Below are 17,642 nucleotides of genomic sequence, written 5' to 3' on the forward strand. Positions count from 1 at the left end.
AAAAAAAAAAAAAAAAAAAGGCATGTGGACAGAAGTATGGAGTTTGGTATTTACTTTGGATCGTTAACCTGATCTGTAAATTTGATTTGATCTTTCTCTCTTTTTTTTTTTTTTTTCCTCCCCCACTCTTTCTTTAATTTCAGAGCCTGCAAAGAGACGCTGTCTTTTGCTGCTTCAGGATCCCAGCAACAAGTGGGAGTCTGATGGATTGTAAACGCACCTGCTTTGTTTAAAATTCAGCCAAACAGATAAGTGTCCTTTTAATTATCTCACAATAGCATTTTAGACGTAGCTGTGCACAACTTCTCTGTTCAGTTTGGTTTTAATTCAGTGAGACCTAACGCTCTGCAGTTCTCCTTTTGGCTGAGAAATAACCAGACGTTATCTGTATTTCACATGAGCTGATTAATCCGCATCTGAGGGAAGTGCAGTTGAGAGTTCAGGGAGCTCCTGGGGGTCTTTCCCTGCCTCTCCAGAGCCATCGTCTCCAGCAGCCCTGTGAGGTTTTGGGACTCTGAGGAGCAGCTCTGCGGGACCAGACAAGACTGATGTGACCCATCTGAGCCTTAAGGAGTCCTCCGGGACTCATTAGGGGTTTAATAAATAAACTTGGCTGGTTTGATTGAGAAGATGCTTGTGCAGACTTGGCGCAATCTCAGAGAAACCAGCTAAAGCTGCTGGCAGGAGAGAGAGGGCTTTCTGCATGTGCTATTCATATGTGTGCTGAGAAAGTGATAACCCCAGCTTCTTCCTGCCGGTTTCCAGGTGGGAAAACAGCTGGGGGTGGGGGAGAAAAGCCCTTAATTATACTGAGTTTATACAGGGCATACAAAGAGGTATCGTGGGTGAGTGAATTGTCCCCCCAAAGTTATGGGGACATTTATATCTATGGATGGAATATACAAACTATCGAGAAAATAATTTCTGGCTGCTTATCCATTTCTGTAGGTGACCACTGCCTGCTCTTGAACACATCACTGCAATTATTAAATAATTTAAGAAATCCATAAAATATGATCTCATGTACAATGCTACTTTGCAATAGTATACAGCCATGGGGCTGGGGCAAATGTTCACTATAGCTGCAATTTACTGTACTAGAATAATGAAAAAACCCCACAAAAGCCAAGCATGTGAACGTTGGAGGGGATGTGTGACTAAAGGAGGGGCAGGACCAAGTTATCTACTGCAAACCTGTCTTGTCTACTCTATTTGGGTTAATTAGCAGAGTAAAATGACTACTTTGCTGCTAGGAAAGCTCCAAACAGGTTCGCTACAGCAAATTAGACTGCAGTAACTGATGTGAATTGGTCTTACTTTCCTAAGCAGAAGGCGAATTTCTCAGTGAAGGTGTCAGCCTAGGACTGAGAGAGAGGCTGGAGAGACAAGACAGTGAAATAGGAGGTTACTGCGACATGAGAGAACTGGATCGAGACCAACTTGTGTGATCCCTGGAGTGTCTGAAGTTCCCTCTTTTCTAGGAAAAACTTCACTCCTGCTTTTATTACTGAGAAAGTTTTTATATTAATAGAAGGAATTACATGTCTGATATTAATGACTATGCTCTGTCTTACAGTTGTAAACAGTACTTATTCCTGACTCTTCGGTACTCTGGTAACGAAAAGGCTTGACAGTATATTAGGAAACAATGATAAAACAAAGCCCCAGTGAGAAAATCAGGGTTTATTCATTCAGCAAGGGTAGATAGAAAGTTAAAAAGGCTTACATCATCTGTGTATCCAAACTAACAGAGCTTTTCGCTCCTCAAAAAAAAAAGAATAATTTTTTTTTTTAACCTCCAAGATCCTTGAGGTCTTGATTGCAACTTTCTGCCAGGATACTGATATCAATATTCCCCCAAATTAGGTCCCATTAAATTAACCCTAACCTGGCCAGTTCTAGTCTGGTCATCAAAGTTGAATTTGGAAATCATATCTTGAAGTATGTCATGCAACTTTTAACACCTTGTGCCCCTTGACAGAAGAGGCAGAAAAAACCTTACAGTCGTTCTCAAGAGCTGCACTGATGAGAGAGATGATACTGAGTGTTACATGTACCTGTGGCTTGGTTGGTGCATCCATCAGCTGAGGAGAACAAATTCAACAGACCTTGACATCTTTCTGTGAAAAATCTTGCCCAGAAGACCGCTGAATCCCTAACTCTTTTCTCATCTTACAGGTGAGCCTTGAGGACCCTTGGGAGACTGTAACTACTAAATGTATGACCTTTCTCTGGCATTAGAAGCAAGCCATGGGAAAAGACAAGAAAGAAGAAGAGGTCGTCTTCCTGAGGAAAAAGATAACTTTGCTGAGGGCTTTCTCACTCCTCATTGGCAGCATGGTTGGCAGTGGCATCTTTATCTCCCCAAAAGGAGTACTGAAAAACTCTGGCAGTGTGGGTTTCTCCCTGGTTGTTTGGTTTGCCTGTGGGCTCCTCTCAATGTTTGGTGAGTGGTGAGCTTTGTCAGCCTTTGTTGAAGTGCCTGGGAGGTGGGGGGAGCCAGCACATTTTTATGTATAAAAAGTTGGGAGAAGAATAAACCAAAAATTCCCTGTGGTGACCCTAAGGGGGTCACCAGCGATCTTTAGTTAAAATTGTTCCCCCAGGGTGATTGAGAAAATTCTGGCACGTATGGTCTGTGGATATAAAATCATGTGCAAGTCCAAGGCAGGAGTGACAATGACTGCAGATGGAGACAGCATTGTCTCTGCCAGGAAAGCTGGGAGAAGATGAGGGGACTCGTTCCATAGAGTGGAAGGGAGATGTAGGCATCTAAAAGGCACCTGTCAGTCCGAGGGCTGTGCACCGCTTCTCATAAACACTGTGAAAAGGGCAAGAAGTGACAGTCTTAATATGCCATAAGGGATCCCCTTTCTGCCAGTGAGGACAGAGGAGCACTGGAGCAGCTGGGGAGCCCCAGAGTGTCCAGCAGCCAGGGGTTGGTGTCTGGGTGTCTGTCAGAAATGGTTTGGATATGTCTGATATTGTCTTGGAGCAAGAGATGGAGCAGATCAGTTCAGCCCTGCTTTTTGTGTGCTACCCTTGGCTTCTGACATTTAAACCATTCTTTTCTCACAAAGGGTTGACTTTTTGATGACAGTTTCTTTCTATTTCTTCTGAAATAATGTAGCTCTTAAAGTTATGATGGACAAAATACATGGCTTTTAGTTTCCTTCATTAACTCTGTAAAATCACCATCTCAGAAATGCTCCAAAGGTGCTATTAGGAGAACTGCAAGATCTCTCTGCTCTGAAGAGAAATCTGGTGTTTATTTCAGTGGTAAACTTTAAAGTTGTTCTGTCATAACTTAGGGGAAAAAAAAAAAAAAACCCACACCAAAAAAACCACACCAAAAACCAAACAAAAACAAGAAAGGAGAAATAATCCATGTAGAAAAAAACCACTTTGGCACTGTGACATATAGATGCAAGTTTAGAAATCGATACATTCAATGATAATACAGTAACCAGTGTGGTTCTTGCTCTTAGTACATGTGTACCAATATTTCACGTTGCAGCCTATGTGGAGTTTTTGGTGAATTATATACTTTTGCTTAAAGAAAATCTGAAAATATAATGTGAGCATGGTGTTTCTTTTGACTGAGCAGAGCAATAAATGACAATGTGTGTGCTGATCACATAACCCAAGCTCTGCACTTGGAAAGTTTCTTTCTCTCTTGCATCCTTTGACAGACTCTGCTGGAAGGGCCCTGGGAGCCTCTTTATCAAGTTATTGTATTTTGTAGCCAAATTTGTTAGTTTGTTCTTCCCATCAGCTTGATGACCTCCCCTGATCATTTCTCTGACGCTTTTTTCGCAGTACATTAAAAAAGCCTGCTTTCTTTTCTTCTTTTTTTCTTTCAAGTATGGCATTTGTATGAGTCCCATAGCATGCGTTCAGCAAAGCACTTAAACGCACACTTGAAGAGACCCACTGGAGTAAATGAGATGAGGTGTCTGCCTATATTTTACACTTGGAACAGGGATTCTGCAAAAATTTGCCAAGAGAGAGGTGGGAAAAATGGAGGTCCTCACCATCAGCATCACTTGAATATGGCATGATCACCAGAGGACTCGGAGGCATGGCCATATCACCACTGGGTTCCTCTGCATTCTCCCTCCACAACCTCCTGAGCTGAGCTAAGCAGTAATAGCACAGCTAGAGATGGTCTCACCCCACAGGGTCACATCCCAGCAGCGCTCAGACCCATTGCAAGGAGAGTTGTGCTCAAAGAAATGAAGTGGTTTATGATTTCCTTTGGTGAAAAAAGGATGTTTAACCTAACAAGTGAATCCAGTGTAGGCAGGACTTAAGAGTCATACTTAGGCATGTTCAAATGGCACGATGAATTGCTCTATAGAGAAAACACAGATGGGATTTTTCTGGCACAGATAGAGGCATAAAGGTTTCTATCCATTTGCCTGAAAGCTTTAAGCTGTCTTCTCCAGCGTGCCTCCCCCAGGGCTTCTCATTGTGCCTCGGCACAGGGTCAGGGGGGTGCAGAGGCGCTCCTCAAGGCCAGAGCAGGCAGTCCCCAGGTCTGCTGGTGCACTCGTACATGAACATGTGAGAAGAGACCAACTGAGCCTCTCATGTGGACACTTCCCTTGCTCTGCACCATCGGGGCCATGTTTTCCTCCAGTGGCAGGTCTTCCCTCTCCAAGGAGATGCCCTTCCAGGTCCTCTGTCTGGTGTCTTTGAATGAAGGAAGGGATTTATGTGACAATGCAAGATAAGGACACAGGAATATGACCTGTGATCAAAAATGTGATTGAAATGACAAGTTCATCCATGGCCTGTTGGCTGAGCTGCTGTAATTGCCTTGTAAGCACCATCTCACCAGTCTAACTGTGAGAAGTGAGAACCCAAACCTCCAGGATGTTTCACAAAGGAAACCTATTGTAGTTTAGTGCAACATTTCTATTGCACGCCTTTCCACATAACTTTTGTGGAAAGGTTGCATCATTATCCAGAAGATGGAGACTTTCTTTCCTTCTGACAGAAAAGTCAGTTACTTCAAAATATACTTCAAAACACTGTAGCACACAAAATAAGGAAGAGTGATTCTGCTAAACCCCTCTTTCTTCCTTTAATTCACTACTTACTTTAAACAGATTCATTCAATTCCTGAAAAGGCACACAGAAAAGAGAAAATCCATGAGATGATTTATTCAGTGCATTTCTACCTGAATTTTTCCAGGTGCCTTGTGTTATGCAGAGCTTGGAACAAGAATCACCAAGTCTGGAGGACATTATATCTACATTTTGGAGACACTAGGACCTCTGCCAAGTTTCTTATTCCTGTGGGCAGAGTTTTTTGCTATCAGGTAAGAGAATTTTTGGGTTTACCTTTTGCTGAATATGGTGACGATTTAAAAAACCAGAAGTTACTGTGCCAGGTAACAGTCTAGGCAGTTTGTAAAAGAAAGAGTAGAAACAATCTGAACAACTTTTAAAGATTTTTTCAGTGGTAAAAGGAAGAAGGCATAATGAATAAATAGTTACACATGTTCACTCTGATCTGTACTTGAATATCTCTCTTCTCCCCTGGCAGCTGGTATCTTCCAAGAGCCACAGTATTTTTCAGAGACTGACAATAGAGGCCAGATTTATTTCAGATCTTCTCTTTTCACTGTGCAACTTTTTCAGGTTGTCCTGTGGAGACAACTTTCTGGCTTAGCCCTGAGTTAAATAATATTTTAGAAAATCGTAAATGACTTATTTTTTAACTTTAAAAAGAAAGTCCTCACCTCCCAATAACCTGTGTCCTTCATGTAAACTGAGATGGAGCAGGATATGTGAGCCACATTGCATTGCTCAGTATGATTATTCTCAACTTTTGCTTTCAAGTTGGGAATTAATCTTTTTGCAGCATGCAATTTTTAACCCATTTACTGAGAAAAAACTGTGAAAAAGACTCTACAGGAATTCACCATCTGCATTAGAGAGCAGGATTAAGCTGGGTGGGGAAAACTCTCTCCCTCCTGAGTTTTGTGCAGTTTTACATCGTGATATTTTTCTGCTGTCTGCTGACCACAGTTTGTGCTTGCTTCCCCCCTCAAGGCCTGCCAACAGTGCTGTGGTTTCTTTGGCGTTTGGACGCTACATGCTGGAGCCATTCTTTGCCCCCTGTGCAGCCCCTCTCCCTGCTGTGAAGCTCGTGTCTCTCCTGGGGTATTGTAAGTACTAACTTTTATGGGACTGCTGATCTCAGAGGCTCTCTGTCCCAGACCAGGGACACTTACAGGGTGTTATCTTCTGGGATAACTGTGGGATTGGGGCCCCATCTTATGTCTTGGCCACTCAAAACTTTTGCTGATTTGGGGCCACTGTTATTCTCCAAGAAGGGGAATGGGCCTCCCTGTTGACCAGCTGGAACTCTAGGGCAGGAGGATTGCGCCAAGTACAGGAGTAGAAACTCTTCATGTATAATTGTGCAAATGCCACCTGTGTTGAGGTGTAAGGCTCAAGGTTTTGGGCTCCTCGCCTGGTGCACCTAGCCTGTGAAGCTGTCCTGGCCTGCTCCAGGGTGGTGTGTGCTGGCACAGGGACTGCTGTGAAGGGGGCTGCTGAGACATCCCTGCAAACTCACACCTTCCTCCCAGGCAGGTGTGGATCACCCAAGAGCAACCAGGCTCCTGGTCCCTCTTAGGAGCATAACTCAGCTCCCCCTTCAAACACTGTGTGCTGGACCACACCTGTAATGTTTTCTGACATCTCTCACCCCCAGCATCCTCTCTGTAAAGATGCAGCCTTCTTCCTGGCATCCCTAGAGCAGGGAGAGCTGCTGTGTTTTTTCCTGCGTGCATCAAGCATGGGCTACAGCTGTAGCAGTGTGGTCTCCTCTGCAGACATGGTCCTCACCCTCAATTCCTGGAGCGTCACCTGGAGTGCCCGCCTGCAGACAGCTCTCTCCATCGTCAAACTCCTGGCTCTTGCACTCATCATCGTGCCAGGAATGATGCTGCTGGCACAGGGTAGGTGTGCTGCTGTGTGGCTGAGGAATGGTGCTCAACATACCCGTCTGTCACAGCTTTTATTGGTGTGGCACTCCTTTAGCTGGCAGGAGCTTTCCCTGCCTGTGTGCTGGGTGTGAATTAACTGGGAGCTGAGACCAGGGTAGTGGCATTAAGCTGAATCATTGCATTGGGCTGATGCACTTGGCTCAGCTGTGCTTTCTCCAAAGCTGAGTGAGTCTCAGTGCCTGAGGCTGTCTGAGCCTACCCAGAGTCATACAGGCACCTTCCTCCACAGCCAGTCTTTCCTTGGTGCCAGGCTTGCCTTCTTTCAGAGTGACTCAAAATCCTTCCAAAGCAACACAAATTTGATGGACATCAGGGATGTGTGACAGCATCCTGTGGTGATGTGAGCCAGTCACAGCTGTATAACGAGTTACCAGCCCTGGCAACTGCACCTCTAACCTTTCTGTGGCTTAAACTAATGCTTTTTTACCTCCTAATTGAGACAGGCAGTAACTTACTAATTTCACAATGGACTCACTCAGGCTTGCACATACATATATTCATCCAGAGTGGGAAAAAAAACCCTTACCAGTAGTACCTTCTGGCAATGATGCAAGAGCATTGGCTTTAATCCAGGCCTCAGTTTATGGAAAAGCCCACAGCATTCCCACTCAGGGGATGAAGCCTGCTTCCTCTTCACACTATTACCTTCCTCTGCAGAGAAAACAACACAAGCAGTAGGTCCAGGTTCATATTTCTTTCTGGTGCCTGGAGCTAGCTCCTTTGAACGTACAAAGATCCACATGGGCTGGCAGCACTTCTGAACAGAAGAACTGCCCTGCAGCAAGAAATCCTCAACCGTTATTGTCAGGAATGCCTTCAAATGACAATCTGGAGCCCTGGCACCCATCCTCCAGCGAGGATAAGTGTCAGTGACATCTGGAGGGAGAATTCACCAAGAGACCCCAAGATGACAGGTTGTATTTAACGTTACTCATGGGGGATTGTAATCACTCATTAACGTATTGCAGACAATAAATCCTTTTTATTTGCCATCACTTGTCTGCAATCATTTTAGAATATAAAAAGACTACCCCCATAGGCCCACTCCCATATTTTGGTTTAGTTTTCTTCAAATCTATTATCTTTTTGACTAGTTTCCTTGTGCTTAAAAATCAGTTTTGTGCTTTAAAATCAGTATGCCTGATGCCCCTGCCTTGTTCTACTTTTTTTTTTTGTTTGTTTGTTTGTTTTTTGTTACACTCTTGTCCTTTCCTCTGCCATTACATTCCCTTTGGCTCAGGTTTGGTTTAGAGACTTGCTGGGCCAGTGTTTTAAACCCAAATGCCCAAATCTCCTTGCAGAGGCACCTCCATAGAAGTGGCATGACTTTCTCCATGTGCCTCATGCCATTTCATCCCTTTCCTGGTGAAGCCCAACTAGGTGAGCTCTGCACCATTTACTTTTAAAGAGACTTTGATATGGAGAACTGAATATAGATGTGGAACCAAGCCTTGGGCACCTGGTTTTGAAAGTGTTGGAAATACAACTCCTTTTGACTGCATTTTTTATTGGTCTTCCTTTGAATGGGAGGCCATTAAGTGTTGCTCCCTTCCCTAGGTTTTTTTTGGAGTTTGATAAAATATGGCTTGTATCCAAAATCCTGACTTTGATTTTGTTGTTATTTCAAGCAGAGAACTTTTAAGAAAATTGTGGGAGTTGGTAAAATGGGATCTCTATCTGAGCCACCTCTACTGTTTAGATTTTATTTACTTTGCCCTCTGTGTCCTCAGTTCCTCCTTGTGAGGGCAAGTCGCAGTGGCTGTCCAGGGCAGCGGGCAAGGAGCGTGCCCAGAGTGGAGGCCAGGCTGGCGGTCACTGCTCCCTGTTTCTGCTCCCTCCTCCACCCTGGTTCCCATGATCTGGCCGCATGGGGCTGGGGTCAGCGCTCCAGCAATGGGATCAGGAGGGAGCACAGTGAGAGGCAAATTAGCTGCCTCACTGGCTGCACCACATCAGAGAGAACTGTGCATCCAGCTGTTTAGGGGGCTGGAGGGGGGAAGAGGGGGGTCAACCCAGTGAATTAGTTTTGGGCCTAAAGAAAGAGCAGGAAAACTTGGGTCCTCTCATCTCCACGATCTCTTATTCCCACAGCAGGCTCGGTCTGAAACAGAACCAGCTGCTGCTGTTGCCCTTCCTGAAATGTATCCTGTAGCTGGACAGGGAAAGGATTTGTTCTGTCACTGTTTGCAAAATAAACGTGTTAGCACAGCACTGCACATTAAAGCAATGAAACAAATCTGAATATCTGTCTCCAAGGAAGTCACAAACACTCTTCCCAGGTCTGGGCAAGAGGTACAAGGGACATTGTCCCACGGGAAGGAAGCTCATCTCTGATGTTTCCCTGCTCCATGTCCATTGTTTATCTCTTCTGCAGGCCACACCAAAAACTTCCAGGATGCTTTTGACAGACAGTCACTGGTTTTGGATAAGTTGCCCCTGGCTTTTTACGCAGGCATGTTTGCATATTCAGGCTGGTAGGTGTGATGGAAGGGTGCTTCATGGGCAGCAGACTGGTGTTCAAGACATGGCTCAAACTCTCCTGTTTCTTTCCACCATGCAGGTTTCAGACCAGTTTTGTGCGTGAAGAGTTAGTCAGACCTGAACGGTAAGGCTGGGAAGAAGTCATCTTGGGTTACTGGCTTCTGGTTTACCATTGCTTTCCCAAATGCAGTATGGGAGGAAATAAGTTTGTGGGTTCACGTAACCAATGTCAATTGCAATCTGCAATAATACTGTGCATAACAAGGGATAACATCTTGTTCTTTGTTTGTGTCTCTTCCTCTTTCTTGCAGAAATATCCCGCTGGCTGTCATCGTGTCCGTGATCACAGTAATTGTGGGGTACATGCTCACCAACATCTCCTATTACACAGTCCTGGGAATGCAAGATGTTCTGGCTTCTCCTGCCGTGGCTGTGGTGAGTTGTCACCCCTACAGTTATCTTTATTCAGTGTGGTCAGCTTATGCTCAAGGGGTAGTCATGGCAAGTGTTTTGGAGATGGTTTTCCTATAAAATGCTTTATTGCTTTGTAATTTCTCTGGATTTTTAGGCAACAGTAACTTCTTCTAGTCTTGCCTACATGATAATTAAAAATAACCCACTGATGACAGTAGAAAAGGCAAGATTTATGAGTTATATTCTGTTCCTTCGATGGAAGTTTTCTTTCTTTTGAATCTGATGTTGTCTAGAGATGACCACATGTTCCTAAAGACACACTCGCTCTTCCTCCAGAGCTTTGTGCAGCGAGCCTTCAAAAGCCTGATCTCTGTGGTCCCTGTCCTTGTCGCACTGTCCTGCTTTGGAACCATGAATGGAGGAATCTTCACGTTTTCAAGGTAACATCCCTAAGAATTTATTAGTCTTTTGGCTTACTGAATTGGAGGGAAGCACCAGTGATCTGTGCAACTGCCCACTCACGGAATGGCATCTGAGCCACTCTTGTGGGAAAAATATGGGCTTTGACTTCCAGGATGCCAACTACGGGATGATCTCTGTTGGCTAAGAGTTTACCCTTTCTATTTCTAGCCAGGTCCAGGCTTTGGTATCTTGGGCTGGTCACAAACAAGGATTTTCATCTTATGCCCCCACCCTTCAGTTTAAATCCCCAGTTTAAAGTGAAATGTCAATGTTTCTGGTGAGCTAGAGGCTTTGTTGATGTTGGCAGCTGCTCATTGAGACCAAGTCTTCTGTCACTGGGTTCACCCAGCTGCTCTGCTGCAAGGCCACAGGGTCCCTCTGTTGTGCGGATCTCTGGCCAAAGGCAGACTCACCCTGGAGGACTTTGCTTTGAGGTCAGTGAAATGTTATTGGGGACGGGCTATTCCTAAAGCAAAACTCAAGGCTCAACAAATCTTCTTGTACCAATAAGAAAAGCTTTGTTCCATGGAAAAATTATTCCAGTGTTATAACCGTCTTCACTGGCTACTATACTGCATGTCTTCATGGGAGTCTTGAAACTGGAGAAGAGGGCAGAGCTCATGGAGAAGCATTTCATGATGGTCCTGAGGAGCTGACTGAACTCTCTGGAGCCAATTCTGTTTCACAACTTTGATTGAAAAAGGAAAAATCAGTTAATATGACAGGGAAGTTTCTCAGTGTGAAATCTGAGATCTACTACTCCAAAGTCCTGTACTAAATACAGTATGGAGAATCCTTCCTGTTATCTCCTCTAGATAGTGGTTTTCTTTGAGGATGAGGAGTCCCCAGACAGCATCGAGGTTGTATGTGTCCTCATCGCCTTTCTCTCCCCCATCCTGGCACCATTAATATAATCATGGCAGATAGGCCATATAAACAGTGATGGGGCCTCCCTGGCTGCTGGCCAGCCACACCCCTGCAAAACCACAGAGACAGCAATAAACTCAGTTTTACACTCATGCCTCAGCTGCTTTGGGCCCTGCTCCAGCCCAGCTGATGCTCTGGCATGATTTGTTTGTGAATATTAAATTTACAAAATTGGATTCAATGTCTTCTCCCTAATTGCCCTTTCATGAGTCGAAGGATGGAGGGAAGGAGTTCTCTGCTGTCATTTTGTAGCCGGGCTTGTGTGTAGCTGACTTCTTGGCAGTATGCCAAACTATGTTTTCCAACAACTGGCGAAAGAACTCAAAATCCTCTATTATTTGTGGAAACTACACTTTAATTTTATTTTTTTTATATATATATATAGGCATTGAAACCAACAATTACCTTTCATAAACTCACCAGCCTCTCTTATAAAGAATTGAAGCTTGTGAACCCTCTGCTTCCTACTGGAAAGATGAACCCCTTCTCTGATGGCAAGAAACTTTCTTGCTTCTGTTTCCAACCTCAACTCATTCATGGTCACTTGGGACTTGCCCAAAGGTCTCTGATAATGGGCCACCCAAGGGGATGCTGCCAGTGGTCCTGCTAGTGGGTTCTGCACTGCATTGAACTAACGGGTCCTGGGAGAGTTGTGGGAATTCAACATTAGGTTTTTCTCCCAAATGCCCCAAAAATGTGGCTACAGACAGAACTGTGGCCTTGCATAGCAGACCTTGCTGGGGTGGGGGGGTGGCCTCAGGTCAGTCCAGTGACTGATACTCTCACTTCTAGTCTGGATATGGGATGCTAATGCATAGGGCTCCCTGTCTTTTCCTAGGACTCTGTTTGTGGCTTCCAGGGAAGGACAGTGGCCTCCTCTCTTCTCCATGATCCACATTCGAAGGCATACACCCCTTCCTGCTGTCATGTTAATGGTAAGGAGATCTGGCTGTGTGACATGCCCCATTCTTGCAGCCTTGGCCTTCTTGCAAAGCCTGGAGAAGCTGAAGAGTTTTAAAGGGTGTTGAGACAGCCTCCAAAAAATAGAGAAGATGGAATACTGGAAATGACTGCAAAGTATTAAGTCCTCTTGTGCCCAAAGTGTTATCCCAACCCACTCCCTTGAAGTCCCTGCGTTACAGCCTTGGACACCTTTTAAAAAAGTACTGTCCTTACCATCTCCCACAGTTGCTGCTTGGTCTTTTTCTGTGAAAATACCTCTGCTGGGCTTTGGCTTTTTGGAAAATTTAAATTCCCAAGTGTGCTGGAAATGCAGGGAATGAGCATTTGCAAAGGTGCTCTCGGTTTTGGTTTCGTGTTTTTTTTTTTTTTTCAGAAATGGTTCAGCTCCATCCCAACTGTTCTGAGGTGCCTCTTGCAGCTTGGCTGACCTGCTAAAAACTTAGCAGGTATCTTTGTAGGTAGCCTTTGTACCAGCAGCACAGGCTTTTGTATCATGCATGTTTTAATTCCCCTGCCTAGGACATAAAGCATCAAAGGTGCTGTTGATCTTGAAAGAATTGCTCCTTTCTATAGCACAGCATAATAGCACATTTAGGCTTTTTGCCTTCAGTCTGTGACACTGTTTTATAAAGCTCTCTGACCTCTGAAATGTTGGGGCTGTGAAGTAGCTGTCAGTGATTGCAGGGGGGCTGGAGGAGGTGATCCATATTACCCTTTCTAGTTTGAGGATGGTAGTAAGGCTTTAATGACTGTATTTCATCTTCACAATGCTCAGTTCCCTTTGGTTACTGCCATGGTGTGTATCGGAGATATCTACCATCTAATGAACTTCTTCAGCTTTTCCCGATGGCTCTTCATAGGATTAGCCACCCTTGGGCTCATTGTCCATCGCCACCGTCACCCGGAGCTGCACAGCCCCTTCAAGGTAACGCATGGCATGTATCTAGCATCTAGGAATGTGCAGGCTTGTAATTTCTCTCTCTTATTTGGTAAAAATCAGAGCATTACAAGGCCATGGTTGCCTTTAGGGTCTAAGGAGTCTCAGTTACTATTGCTCAGTAAGACATGTGGGAAGCTCATGAAATTGATTGATGTACCCAAACAGCCAGATGTGGTAGAACTCATAAAGCCGGTTCTACATGGCGTCACCAGCTGCATCTATAAGATGGCATCCTACTTCAGGGGACTCCCAGTTTCATGCTGGGAACAAGGAGATGTGCAAAAGGCAATTCCCACACTCATCTCTTGTGGGCTGCAAGGAGGGACCCTTGCCTGGATGTAGGTAAGTGGTAGCTAAGTCTCCGCTCTCAAGAAGCAGGAGGATGTTGGGCTTGGGGGAAAAGCGCATGGCTGGAGGGACCCTGGGAACAGACCTGACTTAGGGGGAATCATCTGCTGGCACAAAAACACCATATAGTGTAAGTCAGCTTGTGTGCAACTGTTGCTGCTGCAGGCCCTGAGGACGTGGAGAGCACGCACATGCATACCACAAAGCGTAGGACGCCTTGGACTCTCGTGCCTTTCCCTAGGCTCTGGCTGGGCCCCTCCAGTGGCCCTTCTCACACTGCTGGTGATGGGATCCTCCTCCTGTTGGCGGCAGAAGTTGGAGTCAGCGCTGGAGCAGCTTCCTTGCGCTACAGGCACCTTTCCCACTGCCGGATATTGTGCCGAAGGCGTTGTGGGGTGTGTGTGTGGGGTGTGCTTGAGGCATGCACAGTTTGTTCCTGTCCCTGGTTGTGCCTCCATGGTGCCTCCAGCCAGTTCCTGGGGAGGAGAGGAGACCTCCGAGGCCATAGGCACCGGGCAGCCCATCAGTGAGAAGCTCAGGGGACAGAAACGCTTCCTATGGCTCCCAGGGCTCCTCCCTGAGCTGCGTGAGGCCTGATGCAAGGTTTGGGGTAAATTTTCTTGCTGTTTGCTGGAGACAGTGTGTTTAGCAGAGACCTTGAAGCTTCCCAGTTTGTTTGTTGGCTGCGCTCATGTACTCATGCAGAACCAGAGTTTAAATAAGTTTTCTCTTTTTTCTTTTCAAAGTTTTCTTTTTTTCTTTTTAAAACTTCTCAGGGGAAGTTTGTTAGTGGATAGAACTGGTGATGTTTTCAGTTGCTGAGATTTTGCCCCATTTTGTTTTAGACAGAGATTTAAGCCTTTAACGGTCCCTAAATGCAGCTTAAGTGAGGGGGGGAAATGCTGGGCTTTTGGCCAGTTTGACTGACTTTTTTCCCCCCTTCTTCCCCTAGTTTTTATACCCACTTGAAACCCGAAGCTCAGTTATCTGCAAGCGGGGAAGGCTGCGTGCAGGTGACGCGGGCATGTGCTGCACTCTAGTGGCCACAGACAGGTCATCTGCAGCCAACAGCTACGGAGAAAAGTCATAAAAAACACATGATTGTGCTGGTACTAATTCTCCCCTGTAGCATTTTGGGTTAAGAATGGTGTGAAAACACCAGTAAGAGGAGAAAGCAGTACTCGCAGACACACCTCTCAAGCAGATGTGCAGTGTGAGTGCGTGCACGTAGGAGAGGCTGGCAGGGGATAGTCTGGCTGGAGAGACAGCAAGAGCACATAAGTTTGGTGGCTGGATGGCTGCCATCACTAGAGCAACTAATCTCTTCCAGCTCGGCATGGTCAGCATCCAAAATAGGATCTCTCTTACCGGAAAATAGATTGTCACCCTAGATGAGACCATCCCAGCAGCTTCTTCATTCTATCAGCCATGGTGAGGAGTAACTTGGCTGAGGTTGGATCCAAACCCTGAGTTTTATTACTTACTGCAGTCTTCCGATTTACTCTCCAAATAACCCAGATGAATTGGCTTACCCAACAGGATAAGGCTGAAGTGCTGAGTGCTTCTTTGGTCTTTCATCAGTGTGTTGTTGAAGCTCATGTTCTTGATGCAGGTGCTATGGTGAGAGGGAGTCTGGTTTATCCTGTTTTGGCCACTATAAGTCTCAGGGATCTGGAGGCATGTCAAAATGAGTCACAAGTGTTATAAACAAAGAATGGTTTTATTCAAAGTGCTGCTTCTACTCTTGGCTTCAGAGTTTCCACCAGCAGTTGCCACAGGTGGCAAGTAGATAGGTGTGCGTGTGCAGGCACAGGAGAAGTACATCCAGAGAGCAGTGGGGTACAGGTGGCTTATCCCCGTTTGGCTTCCAGTTGCAAGTGAGGTTTATATTTTGATGCACATGAATATGAGGCATGCACCTCATAGGGCACACTAGGCTCTGAAGATGGTATGAGTCAAATTTTGTACTTGTTCACATCTGATTGTATAGAAACAGTGTGGAGAAAAGCTATATGATTTTTCTCGTCTTCTTTAAGATGGAGAAGTGAATACAGCATGTGCTGGCATGTATGGAGGCCAGTTTGCTATAGCCATCAGTTTTGCCTGAGAGTCTTCTGTGCTCTTTTTCCCAGGTTCCCCTGTTCATTCCTGTCTCTTTTACCATCATCTGCCTCTTCACAGTGGCAATGTCTTTCTACTCAGACCCTGTGAACATTAGCATTGGATGCACCATGGTTTTAAGTGGTTTTCCAGTCTACTACCTCATAATCCATAGGCAAATGTCAAAACGTTGCCGTAGCCCATTTTGTAAGTATGTGTTTGAATTTCAGTATTGTGGACCTAAACATGCTCAGGGTGGGGATGTTGGCTTGTTCCCAGGGCTTGCCTCTAATGCAAACTACTCCATGACCAACAGACCTCATGAAACCTAAAACCTGCCACCTCTTCAATGGCTTTCCTAAGACACAGCATCTGTAGCCAAAGAGACGAGGGATAGGCTGTGCTGCAGGGGGTTGGCAGCCAGGCACGGACTGGCCGACTTGTGAATTATACGGATAAGCCAGCTTCGTGCTCTGATTTTAAAAAGACAGGGCTGAGGTCTACCAACAGGGGGAACAGGGTCACTTTTGCACCGCGGTGTGGTTTCTACTAAACTTTGGCATATCTTCAGGATTACCACCTCTTGTCAAATTTGGCTGACACTGAGCAACAAGATAAAAAGTTAGGATGGAGAGACTGACAGGCAGACACTGTAACCCCGTGCCCAAACATACTTGCTGAAAGGCTGGGGAGAGGACTGGTGGGAGAAGACGGTGCTGCCTGAGGGCTGTTTGATGAAGAGGCACAGATGTGGGGTGTAAATGAAATGCATCTCCACTCCATGCAATGTCCAGCATAGATTTCCTTTGGGTGTAGCCCTGGTGGCACAATGATTTACTCAGAAACCAGAGCCCCATTTTGAATTGAATTTATAATTACAGTTATGAATCTTGGTTTCTTTTGATTTGATGTTGGGCTGAGGTCTATCAGTAACCACTGAATAGAAAAAACACACAGCAAGTAAGAAGATGGATTCAGTGATCTGCTAACATAAAGTGCCCCAGCCATCAGTGCTGATGCTCTGATTTTCAGCTGTATCTGAAGATTTCCTCTGGACTAAACTTTCTGCCTTTTTTTTCTCCCCTTTCAGATTATCTTACCCGCAAACTACAGGTACTGCTGGAAGTAGTCCAACAAGAAATCAAGACTTACTGAGAAATCATCAGAACTCACGGGAGAAGATAAGATTTACTTACTCAGTTTCTGATACCTTTGATCCTACCAAAGGCCATGCTCTCATTCTTTTAATCACTGCAAATGAGGATAAACCTGAGCCAAGACTTTGCTGCAAGTCTTCCTAAGCTTGCCAGTCAGGATAAGTGTTTGCATCTGCTTCTGCCCTTTTCTTTTTTAGCAGAACAATCTATTTCTCTGAAATGAACTTGCTTTGCTTGTAGAGTCTCTTTGAAACCAAGATTCTAATTTTGCAGCCTAGCCCAGTTCTCAGTAAAATAGTGTGTGTGTGTGTGTGTGTGTGTGTGTGTGTATATATATATATATATATATGTATGTATATATATATATATATATATATATATATATACACGCACACCCACCCCCCACTTTTAGTTTCCTAACTTGGCAAATAGAAGAAGGGAGCATGTTGCAGAACTTAAGAGTCCAGTTCATAGAAGCAAAATGCAGGTTTCAAACTGAAGTGTTGTAGTAGCCATGCTGTGGACAAGCAATATTGAAGGGAAATGGGTGGGGAAAGCAAACTAGAAATAAGGAAAGGAGGCGGCAGGGGAATAAAACTTTGTTCATCAGAAAGTGCCAATTCAGACTAATGAGAAGATGTTTGAAAACCCTTGGAAATTCAAATATTAACAAAGTAAGGTCAGAATGTTCTGATTTGATGGTTGTATTAGCAGAATAAGTTTATTTTGCTTTTAAAGAATATTTAAATTTTGAATTTTATTTTTCTGAAATTACATTTCAAAATGTACAAACACAATAAAAAAAATCAGCTAAATATCAACAAG

The 17,642-nt window shown here is 44.8% G+C and overlaps 1 protein-coding gene across 5 annotated transcripts in view; it reads left to right on the forward strand.

Annotated features, from left to right (window-relative positions):
• LOC113491456 (cystine/glutamate transporter-like) overlaps positions 1 to 17,122 on the forward strand; it is a 23,218-nt gene extending 6,096 nt beyond the window's left edge. For 4 of the 5 annotated variants that reach the window (XM_026868389.1, XM_026868386.1, XM_026868388.1 and 1 more), the window contains exons 2-14: positions 144 to 248; positions 2,177 to 2,446; positions 5,201 to 5,327; positions 6,064 to 6,179; positions 6,852 to 6,977; positions 9,400 to 9,499; positions 9,586 to 9,630; positions 9,818 to 9,941; positions 10,257 to 10,360; positions 12,148 to 12,244; positions 13,048 to 13,197; positions 15,693 to 15,867; positions 16,751 to 17,122. In XM_026868389.1, the coding sequence (XP_026724190.1) occupies positions 2,251 to 2,446; positions 5,201 to 5,327; positions 6,064 to 6,179; positions 6,852 to 6,977; positions 9,400 to 9,499; positions 9,586 to 9,630; positions 9,818 to 9,941; positions 10,257 to 10,360; positions 12,148 to 12,244; positions 13,048 to 13,197; positions 15,693 to 15,867; positions 16,751 to 16,815 (1,425 nt within the window). In that variant the 5' untranslated portion in view covers positions 144 to 248; positions 2,177 to 2,250 and the 3' untranslated portion in view covers positions 16,816 to 17,122. The remainder of the gene's footprint in view (positions 1 to 143; positions 249 to 2,176; positions 2,447 to 5,200; positions 5,328 to 6,063; positions 6,180 to 6,851; positions 6,978 to 9,399; positions 9,500 to 9,585; positions 9,631 to 9,817; positions 9,942 to 10,256; positions 10,361 to 12,147; positions 12,245 to 13,047; positions 13,198 to 15,692; positions 15,868 to 16,750) is intronic. The other variant, XR_003400406.1, reaches the window with a different exon arrangement.
• Positions 17,123 to 17,642: the final 520 nt, after the last annotated feature.

The sequence above is a fragment of the Athene cunicularia genome (genome assembly GCF_003259725.1).
Source record: "Athene cunicularia isolate RWA chromosome 1 unlocalized genomic scaffold, athCun1 chr1_part2, whole genome shotgun sequence".
NCBI lineage: Eukaryota > Metazoa > Chordata > Aves > Strigiformes > Strigidae > Athene > Athene cunicularia.